The sequence below is a fragment of the Callospermophilus lateralis genome, chromosome 9, assembly GCF_048772815.1.
Source record: "Callospermophilus lateralis isolate mCalLat2 chromosome 9, mCalLat2.hap1, whole genome shotgun sequence".
In the NCBI taxonomy this organism is placed as follows: domain Eukaryota; kingdom Metazoa; phylum Chordata; class Mammalia; order Rodentia; family Sciuridae; genus Callospermophilus; species Callospermophilus lateralis.
The window spans coordinates 13,224,098-13,240,191 of NC_135313.1; the positions used below are offsets into that span (position 1 = coordinate 13,224,098).

Genomic DNA, 16,094 nt, shown 5'->3' on the forward strand with positions numbered 1-16,094 from the left:
AGGCCCAGGAGCCTCCACCTGGTTCCAGGGCTGCTTAGACTTTTCCTTATGTCCTTCCTCCGGAGTGTGGATCTAGTTGCCTAGGTGCAATGCCAGACCCCAAGAAGGAGCCCTTACTAGCAGAGAGGAAAAGCAGGATCATGGACAGCTCTTGATATGCAGGAAGGACAGCCATACTTGGGCCCCAGGCCCCTCAAGGTGCAGGAGGGGCAAGGGTCCTGCTCTGCCCAGGTCCCACATTGGGTGTGGCAGTCCAGAGTGTTATGAAGTTATATTTTTCAAGGTAGGATGAGCAAGCATTTTATTTAGCACTTTGTCATCTTGACTTCTAACTTCTATTTAAACATATAACCATTTATTTTTACACTCCCCAATATCCCTGGAAATTTTAGGGATTGACTTGCTGTGAAAAGTTATCATTTTCTTAACTAAGTGAAAAAAAATAGAGCATCCTATGAATAAATAATAATTATTTATCAGTCATGTCAAGTAAACGAATAACTTATTTTAGTCTAAAGGTTTTTTGAGACAATTGAGAACCAAAATATCTGACATGTACTTTTACCATTGTATCTTTGTAAAGATCATCCTGAAATAATAGAAATATATTATTGCCCTGGTTCATTTATTTTCAAAGAATACACAATTAAGATAAAGGTGGGACAATATTACATATTGTGAAGAACAGAATTATCATTATTTTACCATAGGACAATAAGTTGTTATTGTCTCTTCCTTTTCCTAACAGCATTCCTGGTTCTTCTTTGCAATTATCCTCAAATCAATGGCACAGCACTTGATTGACACAAATAAAATCCAGGTAAGATCATGTATAATATAGTCATATAATGTCAGCCAGCAATCACACTGATGAACAGGCTCTCCTTATTTCCATTTTTATTGGCTTTGGAAACCTTAGCAATTTATGTTAATTGTTTTCTTTAAGTGGAGGAAATGATCATGTATGTCAGTACAGACCCATCCAAAAGCACACGCCAGGGAAGAATTACAAGCACAAAAAATTTCTTGGGCAAAAATAGCTATAAAGGAAAAAGGGACAGGAAAAAAGAAATAGGAAGTTCTGATGTGTGTAAAAGAAAATGAAGAAGGAAGGAGGATTGGCTGGAAAGGGCCATTCAATGAGAAAGTTTTGGCCAGGCCAGTGGGTAGTCTGAGAACAAAGAAGGCTCACTATAGGATTCTGCAGATCATCTAGCTCTAGGACCTCAGCAAGCTCAGTCTTTGAATAGGAGCAGCATGGGGAGAGTGTGGCCGTGGTGTGTGCTTGATGCATTGTCTTTTTACATTCTTCCCAGTAGATTGTCTTGCAGGAGCATCTGAGCTCTGCATGGCTATGGCTTCCACAGTCTGCAGTCTGCATAGCACACTGCACGCATTCTTGAATTTGCTCTTCCTCAGCTCCACTGAGACTCTTTACCTGAGAGGATTAACTACAGCTCCTATCATGGCAGCAGGTCTCCTTAGGGGCCACCATGTAGTCATCACTTACCTGCACTACAATCCATTCTCAATCCCCTCACCCTAGCTCGGGGCTCTGAAATTCTCGTTAACTTACCTGTTAGTGGGACCCAAACCCTAATTCCACAGTGCTCTCAGCCTCAGTACTCACCCTCCACTTGGGGCAGGTTGCTGCGTATGACAACTCACAATCACAACTGGACAAAGACCAAGACACATCCAGAGGCGTCACCTCAGTTTCACACTTATTTCTCTCAGCTCTCATTTGGGTGAGACCAAGGACAAGACTCTGGCACTGTCTCCTCCCCTCCAGGAGGGTAAATCAGAACAGAATAACATTGCATGAGGGGGCGTGGCAGGGATTAGGGCTGCTGTTCTGATTTACTCTTTTTGTGGGGGAGAAGCAGCGTCAGAGCGTCCATTTGGCTTCCCCGCTAGGGTGGTACCACAGGACCCGCACGCAGTCAGTGTAATGTTGCTCCAAATGTCAGTTTTGTCAATTCCCACTGTACAGTTGTGACCAGTTAACTGACTCCTAGCTGGATCTTTGAGCCCAGTGGACCTATTGTTAACAGAAATTTAGTCAAGACTCCGTTTTTAATCCCTGCAAGTCCTCACTCTAACAGTGCAGACATGGAGATGTGTTTGGTTTCCAGATACCGATTTCAACTTGGATCTGTATCCAAATGTCCTTGAAATGTGTTATTATTCCCCTCTCCCCAGTGGACAGTAGCCTGAACAAATGATTGTAGGGCATTTGTGGAAAAATAAAATAAAAGTAGTAGAATCATTAGAGTGTATACTTAGTACTATTTTACGGGTTTCTCTTTAGGGACCCTGCCACCTCTTCACTTGATGTGTACCAGATGTGAACATTGACTCAGGTCCGGGAGAGAAAAATAACGACTATTTATTGGAGTGAGCATCTTAATCTTCCAGATGTTCCTTCTTTCCTACTTAATGGATGCAAATTGCCACCATTGCTGGTTGCTTTGTTTTGTCTATAGGGTTTCTGCACAGCGCTAGCCAGCTCCACAGGTCCTGAGAGTCAAGCCCCCTTTGCTTTCCTCCAACCTTGCTATTTATAATAGCTACAGCCTCCTGGCTGATGGAGATTAAGTACCACACAGGGCCTCTGCAATTATGGTGGCCCATGGTCCCCATAGCTGTTGCTTCTCCTACCTGCAGACAAGGAGGCACCACTGAACATCAGAGTGAGGCTTGTCTCTAGCACCTTCTTGATGACCTGGGTGTGGAGGGTGTTTCCTGGACCTACCTGTGGAACCTGATACTCTGGTGGCTCTTCTGGTCTCATGGCCATTCCCACATGTCCATTTCCTCCATCTTTTACTCTGTCCTCCCTCCTCTGCCAAGGTAACTCAGACATTTCCAACTTTCCCTTAAGTGGCCCATCTCCTTGATTCTGAGAACCTGCCTATCTCTGAGGCTTTAATTGATCCTGTGCCCCAAAAAAGCACCCCCTTGCCTTTAAATTCTAATTTACCCCTTTAACATTCTGGCCTCTTAGAAACCCCTTAGTGTCCAGTCTCAAAGGTACTCCCCTGGCTCCTGCTCATACACACTAGCTAATTTTTACAGCCCCTTGTAGTACATTGTCTTTCCCACTTTATTCATCCCAAGAAGTCCTCAGTCCCAGGACAGGAGGGGGTTCAGCTCCCAGGAGTTTGCCTGTTTCCTTGCAGGGCAAGGCCTTTGGGGTGTCTCTCACATGGGAGAAGTACTGGCTGTTAGTGGGGAGGGTAGGACATTTCTACCAACATTAAGGGTTAAGGGCACTGTGCTACTTCCTTAAGGTCACCCACCCAGAAGCTCCATCCAGAGGCTTCCAGGCCCTAGGCCTTTCCCACCGGGGCCTTGACCTTAGCATAACAAATGTGTTGGCTGCACCTTTAATCTCTGCTGTTCCCAACTCTTCACCTTAAGTCCTATGTTTGCTTTTTGGCTGCATCTGTTCTTCCACTTCCAGAGATAAGAGCCTCCTGCCTGGAAGGAAGAGAAAAATCTAAAATAAAGATTAGAATGATTCCTATCTCTATCATTAAGCCAGACTGGAAATCCTCACCATCGTAATCCCTCCCCTGTCACCAACTTGTTAGATGATAAAAAATGACACTTAACATCTCAGAATTGATTTTCTCATCTGTAAAAGAATGGATTAGGGGAAAGTTCTCCTCCAGTTATCACCACTGTGCATCTTCTCACATAAGTAGGTCACAGAGCACACCCATAAGCAGCCTAGGAATAAATGATCACACACAACACTGTCCACCAGTCCACCTTCCATGACGCAGGCTTGCTTCTCATTACCAGCTTCCCTGATAACCCCACCCTCCAGAGTTCTTTCAGGGGCCCAACACTGACAATTTTCTCACCATCTCTACTGATCACAATAGGAAAAGACCTGAAATCATCATTTTGCATAAAGACAATTATAGTAAACTTCTCCCAAGCTGTTCTTTTTTTTTTTCTTTATAAATTATGAAGTGAATGGCCTTCTTCACCGTTAGAGAAATTTCAGTCACTAATTTCAGGAGATTTAGGGAGTATAAAAAGGTGCTGGTCCTCTGAGAGACCCAATATGGTTAGGCCAATAGCGCCCCCTGCCTTCAGACTAAGGTGAGTCCCTGTTTCCTGGGAGCTACTGAACAGCTTCTCACACTCATCTCTTACCCCAAAGGTCCATTGAACTGCTCAGATTTTCGCTCCCCATTGCTCTCCTTACTCCTAAGAGCTCCCAAATGCCTGATGTTCAGCCCTTGCCTCCAGGGCCTACTCCTCATCTTCTTGGCCCTCCCATAGCCCAGCTTGTTCCAGCTCTGCAGCTCAGGAAGCCTGCTGTCAACTCACTTCCTTCTCCTGTCCTGAGACAGGATGCCACCATCTCTGGTACAGGAATTCTTCCACCTCAAGCCTTCCTGATGTTCTTCCAGAGAACAGGCTGAAAGTCTTTGGTTTAAGAGTAGAGGTAGACCACAGAATGTCTTTGAAAGATAGGGATGAAAAAAGGAAGAAGAAAGGCGATAGCAAAGCCCAGGGCATTGTGGAGAAAACATAGGCATTGACATAATTATTGGATCTTAGAAAATCACAAATGAAAAGAGGAAACTACAAATGTGCTTTGATGACTTAAAAAGTGATTGTTGCTTTCATATATGCTGCCGTCTAATTCTAAATTCTGTTTCTGTGTGTAGTGAAAATGTGTCTGGGTCTAATATTTAAATGCAGCTTGTAAAAATGAATGAATCTTACTGATCCTGTAGAAAGGGTCTATATAAATTTAAGTTGTGGAGACAATTCAGCCATCTCAAATTTCCCCCTAATGTACAGAAGTCCAAACAGGACTCACAAAGTTTTATTCGGTGTTATGTAATCTCACTGCCAAGCCCTTCTGTGCCTTGTGTCACAAGCATCTTAACCTTCCTTGTGGCACATACTGGGACCAGGATGTTAAGGTTAGCTAAAGCTCATCCGTTATTAGGGAACATTTCAAACCAATATCTGTACTCATCTCGTTCACTGATTTCTAGTAGCTGTTGATTAGGGGACTCCTAGTTCTAAAAGAATCAAAATATGAGTTTAAAATTTAAAATTGAGTTAAATGGAGCTATACATCCAAAAACTGTTGGGATAATATTCATTAAATTTTTAACAGTAGATACTCCCCAAGAAGCAAGAGAAGGTAATTAAGATGAGAGAGAGCTTTTTAAAAGTTTGCATTTTACTTTGTACATTTCTTTATTGTTTGAATAGTTTGCAGTTAACATGTAATAATTCAAATTTTAATGCAAAGGTAAAAATTTATTGACCAAAATAGAAAGGAACATTAAATGAAAATGGTGGAAGTCATGACCTTGAAATATAAGTCTTCTATTTATTATTGCCTTCAAGTTTGCAAAAGGGCTCTTTATTTGTCAATCTATAAAGTAAGTCTCTTTATTTCCTCCCCACTTAGTATTTCACATGCTACATTATGAATAATCCATTCTTTCCACAGCTTTCCCGGGCTCAAAGATTTCCTGAATCTTACCAAAGTGAATTGGACAATCTTGTGATGGTCCTGTCCGACCATGTGATTTGGAAATACAAAGATGCACTTGAAGAAACCAAACGGGCGAACCACAGCGTGGCCAGATTTCTTAAGGTACAATTATGAGTCAGCGTTTCTGCTCACACCCCATGGCAGCAAGTGCAAGTTGGCTAAATGTTCATGGACTCGCATCTCTGTGATAAAGAGTCAAAACTAACACAGGGAGATGCATGTTCTCATTACACATTTTTCCTGCTTTAAATACTTCTTCATTTTTTTTTACAATTTGGAGTCTCTCCTTGAGGAAATATTAAGGAGATATTTGAAATGGATAAAAGTATCCATTTGAATGTTGTCAAATCATGGTATTTCTAAATAATTTTAAAGAGAAAAATGAAATGTTTGCAGGAGAAGCTGCATTATTCTCTGAAGCATTTCTGCCCTTGAAATGGCACTGCAGATTGTGATGGTTGTAACAATCATATCAAATAGCCACTTTGGAAAAACCTTTGGGAATTGATCACTTTGGGTATATTACCTGGAGGCTTTAGATGATGTAAAGATTACTCAAGGATCATATGAAAAGAAAATTATCAATTTAAATATGCAGCAACAACTTTCTGAATCTGGATATATAGGGAGGCCAGTTATGTTTCTCTGGGTTACAGGGATTCATATTGAATTGAAAAGATGAAAATTCAAAGTCAAAAAAAAGTCAACATGCAGAATTATGGTACATCATGTAGCAGACAATGAACTTAATTAGAAAGACAGTGTTTTTCTTCTCTTCCTTCTGTTATTCAGCAGATGACTACAGTAACCTTGATGAAGCCACTTTAGTTGTTTCTTTATGTTAGATGCAAGAACATGCTGGGGTGCTGTGAGAATTCATAAATAAATGCTAGTAATATAACATTAAGAAGCTATGGCAGTAGATGAGAAATTAACCTGGATCGTCTTTGTTGTGCTTTAATTTGGTCTAAATTATTTTCTAATGTGTTAAAAATCACTCAAAATTATACACTGTAGTTTTTTCTTACCTATTTTTTTCTTACCTTATTTATTTTTCAATGTTTTGCCTCTCATTTTTTCTTTTCTCTTCCTTTGCTTCCAGTGAGAGAAAAGGATGGTCAGGGTTAAAGGGGAAGAGGGTAAAGGAGAAAAAAATATTACTTTAGTTATTTACCACATTTTAAGACCTATGGACATAAAATTTATTGTTATACTGGTAGTTTATTTGAAGCGCTTCACAGAATAAAATATTTGGGAAAATCATTAATATTTCATTGCTATTAATATTTCATTGAAAATAGTAAGTGATGTTTTATATAGTTGATAAATACAGATTTGTAACTTTCTGACGTATATACTATATCGAGTATTTCAATTAGTTGCCATATGTGGAAGAATGCTTAAGCACATTTTAAAGATTTTTTTAAAAAACACATATAAGGTACAGTTATGAAGCTGCGTTTTTAATTAACCCACTTAATTAAATGTTATTTTGCTTCAAAATATATCATCATCTTTCCTAAAATCTTTGATGATTCCTCTAGTAAAGATGTTTGAAAGTAGACTTTTATCCCTTTTAGCGCTGCTTTACGTTTATGGACCGAGGGTTTGTGTTTCGGATGGTTAACAATTACATCAGCATGTTCTCCTCTGGGGACCTCAAGGTAAGAACCATGGGCTGGAGTGACTGCTTGCTAAGCTCTGGCATTGTAAATAAGTAAATTGGTCTCCATGTAGATCTACCTTAAAATGTAAGGTATTTTCTACATCAGAAAATAATGTCTATGCTAAGGAGAGGCAGCCTTTTAAGTGGTCCATCTACTGAGCAAGTCTCCCAGGTCCTTCCTTAATGAAGGACAAAGGAGTGGAGGAAAGTGTTTGCCTCCATTGCTACTTCCTGTGGGAGGTGCAGCCGCTGGCTTTTTCCAGCTGCAGTTTCCATAGTCGGGTTTATCCTGGGCTGTGTTGGTTTTATCACTGGAAGTCTTACTTCCCTGTCACCCTTAAGTCCTATGCAAAAAGAACAATCTATTTGGGCCAATCACCCTACCCAAACAGGGGCATGAGCCAGGAGGTGAGGAAGGGACTCCTGAGCAGTAGTAGTTCTTCAGGTGTGATTCCCAGACCAGTCAGGGAACATCAGAAAAGCCCAGAAGTCTGGTTTAATGGGACATTCGGGTGATTCTTACACATTTTCAAGTGGGGTAATTCTTATGCACTCTCAAGTTCAGACCACTGAGCTATCATATGGCACATGCTGGAGGAATCTAAGACTGAAATTGGCAGATCAACAAAGTTAGATCAGTTAAGTTTCTTCCAGTGGCAAGAAACAGAAGCAGACTCCAGTTCCATCCAAAGGGAAGATATTGGAAGGAGGTTAGGAGTGATGGCATTGAGTAAACAGCTAGAGAACTAGGTATTGAGAAGAGCAAGGACCAGTGAGGGCACTTTCAGAATAATCACAAATGAGGGATCATTTGCCAGGGCACTGTGGCTGCAGCTGCTGCTGCTCCTGCTTCTCATATACATTCTGTAGAGGAAATAAGTGATCAACCTGCTTTGTGTCATACACCTGACTCTAAAGGAGGGAAGATGAGTCACCTGAAATAATAGTTTCCCATTCAGCTTTATTTTCGAATTGGGAAGGAAGTAATTCTCCAAGGGGAAATAATTGTTTAAAAATATATATATATAAAGACCAAAAGTAAATAATGGCATTTTTAAGCCTTTTATGTCATGCTTAGGAGTCTGAACAATAGTTTTGCAACAGTAAAAATTTACTTTTGATCGGGGGTATTACATGATGAAATGTAATTTGGTTTGAAAATTCAATTTCTCTCTAAACATTTCTTGAAAGTGTATATTTGTGCTCCATTATTCATGAAATTTGCAGAATATTGGCTGAGATAAAATTGCAGTAGAACCAAATTATATATATTTCCAAAAACAAAAGAGAATGAGTGAAGTTCTCCATGAAAAAGAATTAACGTGATTAATTTACACTCCTGTTCACTATGTTGTATAAGAGGATATGTGAAATACTGTACTTATTTAAAATGGTAGTATTTTAAATTATTAATTGATGATACCCCAAACTACAATCCTAGGGCATCTGAGTACATGGGATATATTTTTGTGTGTGTGAGCTGATATTAGTGAATATAATAATGGTGATCTAATTTGGTCTTAAAGAATGGTTACTTAGCCTGCATGAGGTAAAAGTAGAGCACTTATGAATGTGCTAGTGGTCCTTGGGATGCAGTTGTTCTTAACACATGTGCCACAGTCATTCATCATAGACCATATCTAGACTACACTGTCATTGTCCACATTCAACCATTATTGAAACCTTAGACCTTTTTGATAGGGCAAGGAAGAAAGCAGAATTAAATAACATCCCTAAGAAGTATCATACAGCATTTCACTCTTATAAGAGATCTGCACCACCGACTTCCTTAACTTCCTTAGCTCTGGATCTCAGTTGCTGATTGTAGGAGTCTGTTTATGACTTAAGTGTAGTTTTTGAGAGAACAGTGTTCCTAGGGTGCAGCAGGATTTTTATCACAATAAACTTGTTATGACATAAACTAAAAGAAGCACAAAACATGACTCAGGACCTTGTCTCATAGAAGCCTCATGTAGGTTACAAATGGGATCTTTCTTGAGGAAAGAACCCTGAGCAGTCTCCAAAGACAGGGAGCTTCACGCAAGTACCACTTCAGAGGGCACAGAATCCTTTAAACTCAGTTATTTGCTGACCACACAATAGCAACTCCTCTTTTTATGAATAAGATTCCAGTGCAGATTTAGTTTGTTTCTATTGACTTCCTTGTTGTATAAATCATAGTCATTCAGTTTGACTCTTTTTCAGACACTGTGCCAATATAAATTTGATTTTCTACAAGAAGTATGTCAACATGAGCATTTTATTCCATTGTGTCTTCCCATAAGATCAGCAAACATTCCAGGTAATAATTCCCTGAGTTTTATTTAATTAATAATTTAATTAGCCAGCTTTGGTGGCATACAATTCTAATCCCAGTGGCTGAGGCAGGAGGATCTCGAGTCCAAAGACAGCCTCAGCAATGGTGACTCTAAATAAAAATACAAAATAGGCCTGGGATGTGGCTCAGTGGCTGAGTGTCCCTGAGTTCAATCCCTGGTGCCTAATAATAATAATAATTTTAATTATCATTTGATTAATAATTCCCACACTTTTATTTATTTTGCCTTTAGTTATTGTTTTCTTACCTTCTCAATCATAGTGTTATCTGCAATTGTAACATGAATCTCAGAGCCAGATAATCTGATCATTAAAGTTCAAAAGAAGTTGATTGTATATGGTTAAAGAATACAACTCTATGTTTCTCAATGTTTGTGTCTGTCCATTTTCACTAAAGATGAACACAATTTTAAACCTGGTGATTATAACAAAGAATTGTAACCTGTAATCTTCCTGTGCTTTACTTTACTGGCTCCAAAAGAGAGCTTTCCATTGATTTTGAGATATCAAAATAATTGCAGGAAGAAAGTTATACTTTGTGAGTAAAATATCATTTAGGAGTTTCAATTAATGTGTATATAATTATGTCAAAATGAACTTCAAAGAATTGTACAAAGAAAAGTGGAAGAACAGGAGGGAATGGTTAGGAGGGAGGAAAGAGCACAGCATCATAAACACTTGACTCTCCCAGACCAGAGAGGGAGAGGGCACCCGCCTCAGGAGGAGATTCTGGGTCTTTTGTTGACTGCACTTAAGCACAAAGAGTCTGTAGGAAATATTTTTCTTTATTATTTTGAAAACTAAAAAGTGTATATTGGGGGAGCTGTAGGAGGTTCCTGATAGAAAATTACCCATCTAGACACCAAGATGCAAAGAAAATACTATAATAATTTAGGAACTTGAAATGCTTTACATGTAAGTAGTGAATGAAATACAACAGCATTGAGATGACGAAAGCAGAAACAAAGATGGTAAAGAGGCTCCTTAAGCCTACGATAGCTTGCACCATTATTTTAGAGGGAAAATTATAGTATCAAGCCTATAAAAGTTGTGGCATTTTAATCTTAAACATAATCCATGTATGTTACCCCCATAAAGCACTTTCCAAAGAAAAAAAGGTAGAAATAATATTTTAGACCATAATATTTTTAGGGTTCTGAATTTTTTTTACAAGTTAGGGTCAAGTTATTATTGGTTAACTAAGTTGATTTTTAGGAGCACCAAATTCTTATTTGGTCATTTTATTTCCATTTGTTCATTATTAATACCTCAGAAAAAGGCCTGACCATTTCTTGATAGGTCTGATATTATAAACAGTGAACATAAAAGTGTGTTTCAAAACAGGCTGGTTTCATTTTATAGAAAAATAGAACCTTTGTAGGAGCTATTAAAATAATTCTGTTCAAGACATTTTCCCTTAGGGAAACCAATTAACAACCGAAGGTAATCCTCCTGAAAAATAAAAATATAGAAGAGATTCAGTTATAATTTAAAAAAATATATTTTAATTTTCCATTTATAAATTACACATAGTTAATGAATATGTGTGTAACTGAAAGTGTATGTGTATATATGTATATATATGTATATATGTATATATGTACTTTCTGTTCATTTGTATTAAATTTAGATCCTTTGACACCTTCAGAATCAACTCAAGAGCTACACGCCTCAGGTAAATATAGCTTATACTACCTACCTAATCAATATCCAGGTATCTAATAATATTGATGAGTAGAGATACCATAAATCTCCAGCTTTCATGGTGCTAATAAGTAGTCTTGTATTTAATATCATATAATCAAAATAAATTGTCTCACAGATAATTTAATGACTCACTAATATATTTCTTTCATATTGTACTCTCCAGAAGTTGATATTTTTCAATTTCCCAAAGCATCAGAAATCTTTGTAGTGTGTATTATAAATAAAATTCATATATTTTACATATGTATATCATATATACTTGTTCAATGTAACCTATTTTATATAATATTATACACTACCTATTATTAACTATAGTCACCATGCCATACATTTGATGTCCACAATTTATCTTATAACTAAAAGTTTACATCCTTTGACCAAAATCCTGTTTCTCTCAATCCCACCTCCTGTAACTGCTTTCCTACCCTCTGTTTCTATGAGTTCAACTTTTGAAGAATCCACATCTAAGTGAGATCATGCAGTGTATTTCCAGGTCTGGCTCAGTTCACTTAGCAACTCCTTCCATGTTGTTACAAATGACAGAATGTTCCCTCCTTTTTTTAAAGAGTGAATAATACTACCTTTTATTTTCTTTATCTCCCCATCCACACATGGACACTTCAGTTGTTTTCATATCCTGACTACCTTGAAGAACTCTTAGATAAACATGGGAGTGCAGATATTTCTTCAAAATGCTGATTTCATATCAAAAAGACTAAAGATGGCAGGTGCTGGTGAGAATGCATAGAGAAAAGGTGGTGGGTATGTAAATTAGTACAGCCACTATGGATAACAGCACAGATATTACTCAAAAAATTAAAAATAAGCTGGACCCAGTGGCACGACCTGTCATCCCAGCAGCTCAGGAGGCTGAGGCAGGAGGATGGCAAGTTCAAAGCCTGGAATGCAAATGACAAAGGGACCTATATGCCTGCTAAGGGATTTAACCTTAGGCCCTAAGCAACTTAGTAACTCAGTGGCTAATTACCTCTGGGTACAATCTCTAGTACCCTGATACTAAATAAATAAATCTGCTATATGATTTAGCAATTCCCTAACTGGGTATATGTCTAAATAAAATAAAATCTGTATGCCAAAGAGCCTTCTGCACTCCCGTATTAACTGCAACAAGAGAAGGGAGACAACCTGTGTCCATCAACTGATGAGTGGATAAAGAAAGCATGATCGAGCAGGTTTTTCCTTCCCTGTTTATGTCTCCTTTAGGAAAATACCTGTTCGGGTCCCCTGCCCAGTTTTTAATCGGGTTGTTCTTTTGCTCTTGGGTTGGGTGAGTTCCTACTGTATCGACCCCTGCTCAGGCTTACATTTTGCAAAAGTGTTATCTCACAATCTATAGTTATCTTTTCACTTTGTTTCCTTTGCTTCTGAGAAACCTTTTAGCTTGATGTAGTTTCACCTATTTATTTTGGCTTTTGTTCCCTGTGCTTTTGGGTCATATTCGTAAAATTATCACCCATATCAGCATGAAGGAGCTTTTTTCCCCGTGTTTTCTTACAGGAGGGGCTGGAACTACTATTAATAGTTGCACTTATGAAGTGAGATGGATGATTCTAAAAAATCTGTTATTTCTGGAAATTTTCACATCTTTTCTCGTAGTTCATTCTTATAATTTTGTAGCCCCCTTTGGCTTTGCTCTCTCCTTGCCCCTCACATCCTTCAGCAGACTTGTCCTGATTTTGCTTCTGCTACTCAATTCCTACTGCCCCAGCCCAGGCTCCATCCCCTCTCCTGTCCCTCCTTCTTTGTGTTGGGTCTGTCACCCCACGTCCCCCTTTTGTCTAATTCATTTACACCCTGCCACTATCTCAATTAGTCAACAGAGTGCAGGTCTCACCAGGCCACAGAACTTCAAGCCAGACTTTAGTGGGTTAACCTTTCCTGCAGGAATGCAAATGGCAAAGGGGCCTAAATGCCGGCCAAGGGATTTGAACTTAAGTTCCTCAGTCACCTAACCCCAACCCTTCTCTCAGGTCTCTTTTGGTGGCTGTGCCAACTGGACTTCATATACCTGTGCCCTCCAAACACCTGTGCCTGCAGAATTTTATGCCAACAAAAACCCTACCCCCTGCTTCTCCCAACCTCCTATCTGACCTCCCCTGCCTCCACCTGTACTTCCAAACTCTGAAGCATCCTCAAAGGCCCACCTCAGCATATCCATTTCTACATTCCCTGATTCTTATAGAAAATATTTTTTTCTCATGCAACTCGAGTAGTACTGTAAACATGCCATTTTAATCACATGTAACAGTTGACATGGTGTGTTCGTTTGTGTTTGCATTTGTGTTTCTGGGCACAGAACGTGCCCCATCTCACTGAATGCCTCTGGATGACAGAACACACATCTCTGTAGCCAGACTGTATATTCCCCAATACCACCTACCAGTGGCAAGCAATGAAAGTAGTTGTCTGATCTATCTTTTGCAATTATAGAGTGACTATTTGATTTTCAAAAACATGTTTTGTTTTCTTTCCTAATGAAGACATGCCTGAATATTCAGTCACGAATGAATTTTGCCGCAAACACTTCTTAATCGGGATTCTGCTCCGAGAAGTTGGCTTTGCCCTGCAGGAAGACCAAGATATCAGGCACTTAGCTTTAGCTGTCCTAAAAAATCTAATGGCTAAGCATTCATTTGATGATCGATACAGAGAACCAGTAAGTGGTCTTCCTTTCTCCCTTCTCTAAACACCATTTAATGGCTCACTGCATTAAATGCACATCAGACCTTCAAGCCTATTGATTTTTATGTGAATCATCTCTTCTGGCTACCTTTTCACCTAGAGAAAGCAGGCCCAGATAGCAAGTTTATACATGCCCCTGTATGGCATGCTTCTGGACAATATGCCAAGGATTTACCTGAAGGACCTGTACCCTTTTACTGTCAATACATCTAACCAGGTAAGTTTGCATAGCATTTCTGTATTAATTTCTGTATTAACAGAGATTTGTCCTTTTCCTCTTTATACCATGGATAATTTCGTTCCACCTGTGAGTAGATTAGCAATTAAACAGTCCATGCAAGGAAATCACATCCATGTCATTTGTTCCAGATTGGCCACTTTAGGCTTCCACGTGGTCCATCCCTTTAGCATAGCATTTTTCCTCTGTTCTCTGCATTATTTTGCATTTTTTCCCCAGTTTTTATAGCTCCTGGGTTGCCTCCATGGTCTGTCCTCAGTGCACACCTTTCCCCCATTAACTTCCACATTGTCTTTATTCTTCCTGGCTTCAGTGTGGCCAAGTGCCTTATCCATAGGGACAGCCTGAGTGGCCCATCACAGTGCTTCCTCCACTGAACCATTATTGTGACTTCTCAACCACCCACATGAGACTCACTGCCTGGGTTAAGTCCAGATGATTAACACACTGCTGGATCCAGTAACAGTGGAGGATATTCCCATTTAGATGGCCACAGGCCTGGAGAAAAGTTTTTGTCAGGGAACCTTGTTCAAATCCCAGCAGTACCAGTTATTATCAGTTATCCAGCTATTTTGAGCCCCCATTTCCTATTTGTAAATAGGATAAAATACATACCTTATGTATCCTTATGAGGATTAAGTTACACAATAAAAAACATTTGTTATAAAGCACAAGTCTCATCAGGCCACTGAACACAACCTTATACTTATTTAAAAGCTAGTTATTGTGGCCTGAGGCCATAGCCAGTGGTAGAGCTCTTGCCTAGCATGTGTGAGGCACTGGGTTTGATTCTTAGCACCACATATAAATAAGTAAAAATAAAGGGAAAAAAAGTTAGTTGTTAATAATAGCAACTTACATGAAAATTAACCCATGATAATAATGCCATGTAATCTATAATATAACCCATAATTACTCAGCCATTTTGTCCATATCTAAAACATTGTTTTGACCAAACTTAAAAAAAAAACTCACATAAGAAAATTAAATTGTCTCTAAGAGTATGCTTTTGACATATTCATTCTCACTGCCGACTTTGGTAGAAAACTTTTGTTAGAACATAAAAGATCAAGTTAAATAAAATTAGCTGGAAGTAAAATGGAGAAGATACCTATGGGTTGACAATGTGGAAATTATCTCAATTGCCATTACTCTCTTTTGCATTTTAAAAACAGGGGTCTAGAGATGACTTGAGCACCAACGGAGGATTTCAAACTCAGACATCTATGAAACACGCAACCTCTGTGGATACATCGTTTTCTAAAGATGTTCTAAATTCCATAGCAGGTACTCGAAGCCTGAGAACACTTGTGTTTAACACTCATCCACACTTATATTGTATATCATTGTGCTTTGTACCCAATCCATAATTCATGTGCATTGTATCTATGACAAAGTATATTGCATTTGTACAATCAAAGACCTTTTTACATATTTCTTTGAATACCATTCAGTGACTTCCACTTCTACTAAGTGTTCATTTTTATTTGGTTTAAGGAGCAATCTGATCAGTTGTTATCCAATTACTTCATTCTGGAAAGTCTTTAAGTTTTCATTGCAGACCCTTTTAAAATATAATAGCTCTTCAACTTCAAAGATTATTTTTAAGAACTATCTTGGAAATGTCATTTTTAATTTTTCATAAACTGTCAAAAGTTGAAAGCTCCTTTCCCCAAATTCTCTTTATGAGCTTTTACTAAAACATTTTTAAAACGCGAGCTATATTTCTTTAAAAAGCATTTTAAGAGATCAAAAGAACAAGCGTTCTTTTATTTCTTTCCATTTATAATGGTTCAAATTTTTCTCAATAACCATTTTAATAAGAATTAAAATGTTCCATATCTTTAATGCCAATCCAGACTCTGTTTCCCAACACAGCAGCCACCTCAGCACTCAGCGTGGTT

At 38.6% G+C, this 16,094-nt stretch overlaps 1 protein-coding gene across 4 annotated transcripts in view; it reads left to right on the top strand.

Annotated features, from left to right (window-relative positions):
- Positions 1 to 16,094, top strand: part of Dock10 (dedicator of cytokinesis 10) — a 236,055-nt gene that overhangs the window by 185,816 nt on the left and 34,145 nt on the right. For all 4 annotated transcript variants that reach the window (XM_077110269.1, XM_076866402.2, XM_076866404.2 and 1 more), the window contains exons 27-34: positions 749 to 820; positions 5,495 to 5,641; positions 7,120 to 7,203; positions 9,411 to 9,507; positions 11,173 to 11,217; positions 13,751 to 13,926; positions 14,053 to 14,169; positions 15,366 to 15,477. In XM_077110269.1, the coding sequence (XP_076966384.1) occupies positions 749 to 820; positions 5,495 to 5,641; positions 7,120 to 7,203; positions 9,411 to 9,507; positions 11,173 to 11,217; positions 13,751 to 13,926; positions 14,053 to 14,169; positions 15,366 to 15,477 (850 nt within the window). The remainder of the gene's footprint in view (positions 1 to 748; positions 821 to 5,494; positions 5,642 to 7,119; positions 7,204 to 9,410; positions 9,508 to 11,172; positions 11,218 to 13,750; positions 13,927 to 14,052; positions 14,170 to 15,365; positions 15,478 to 16,094) is intronic.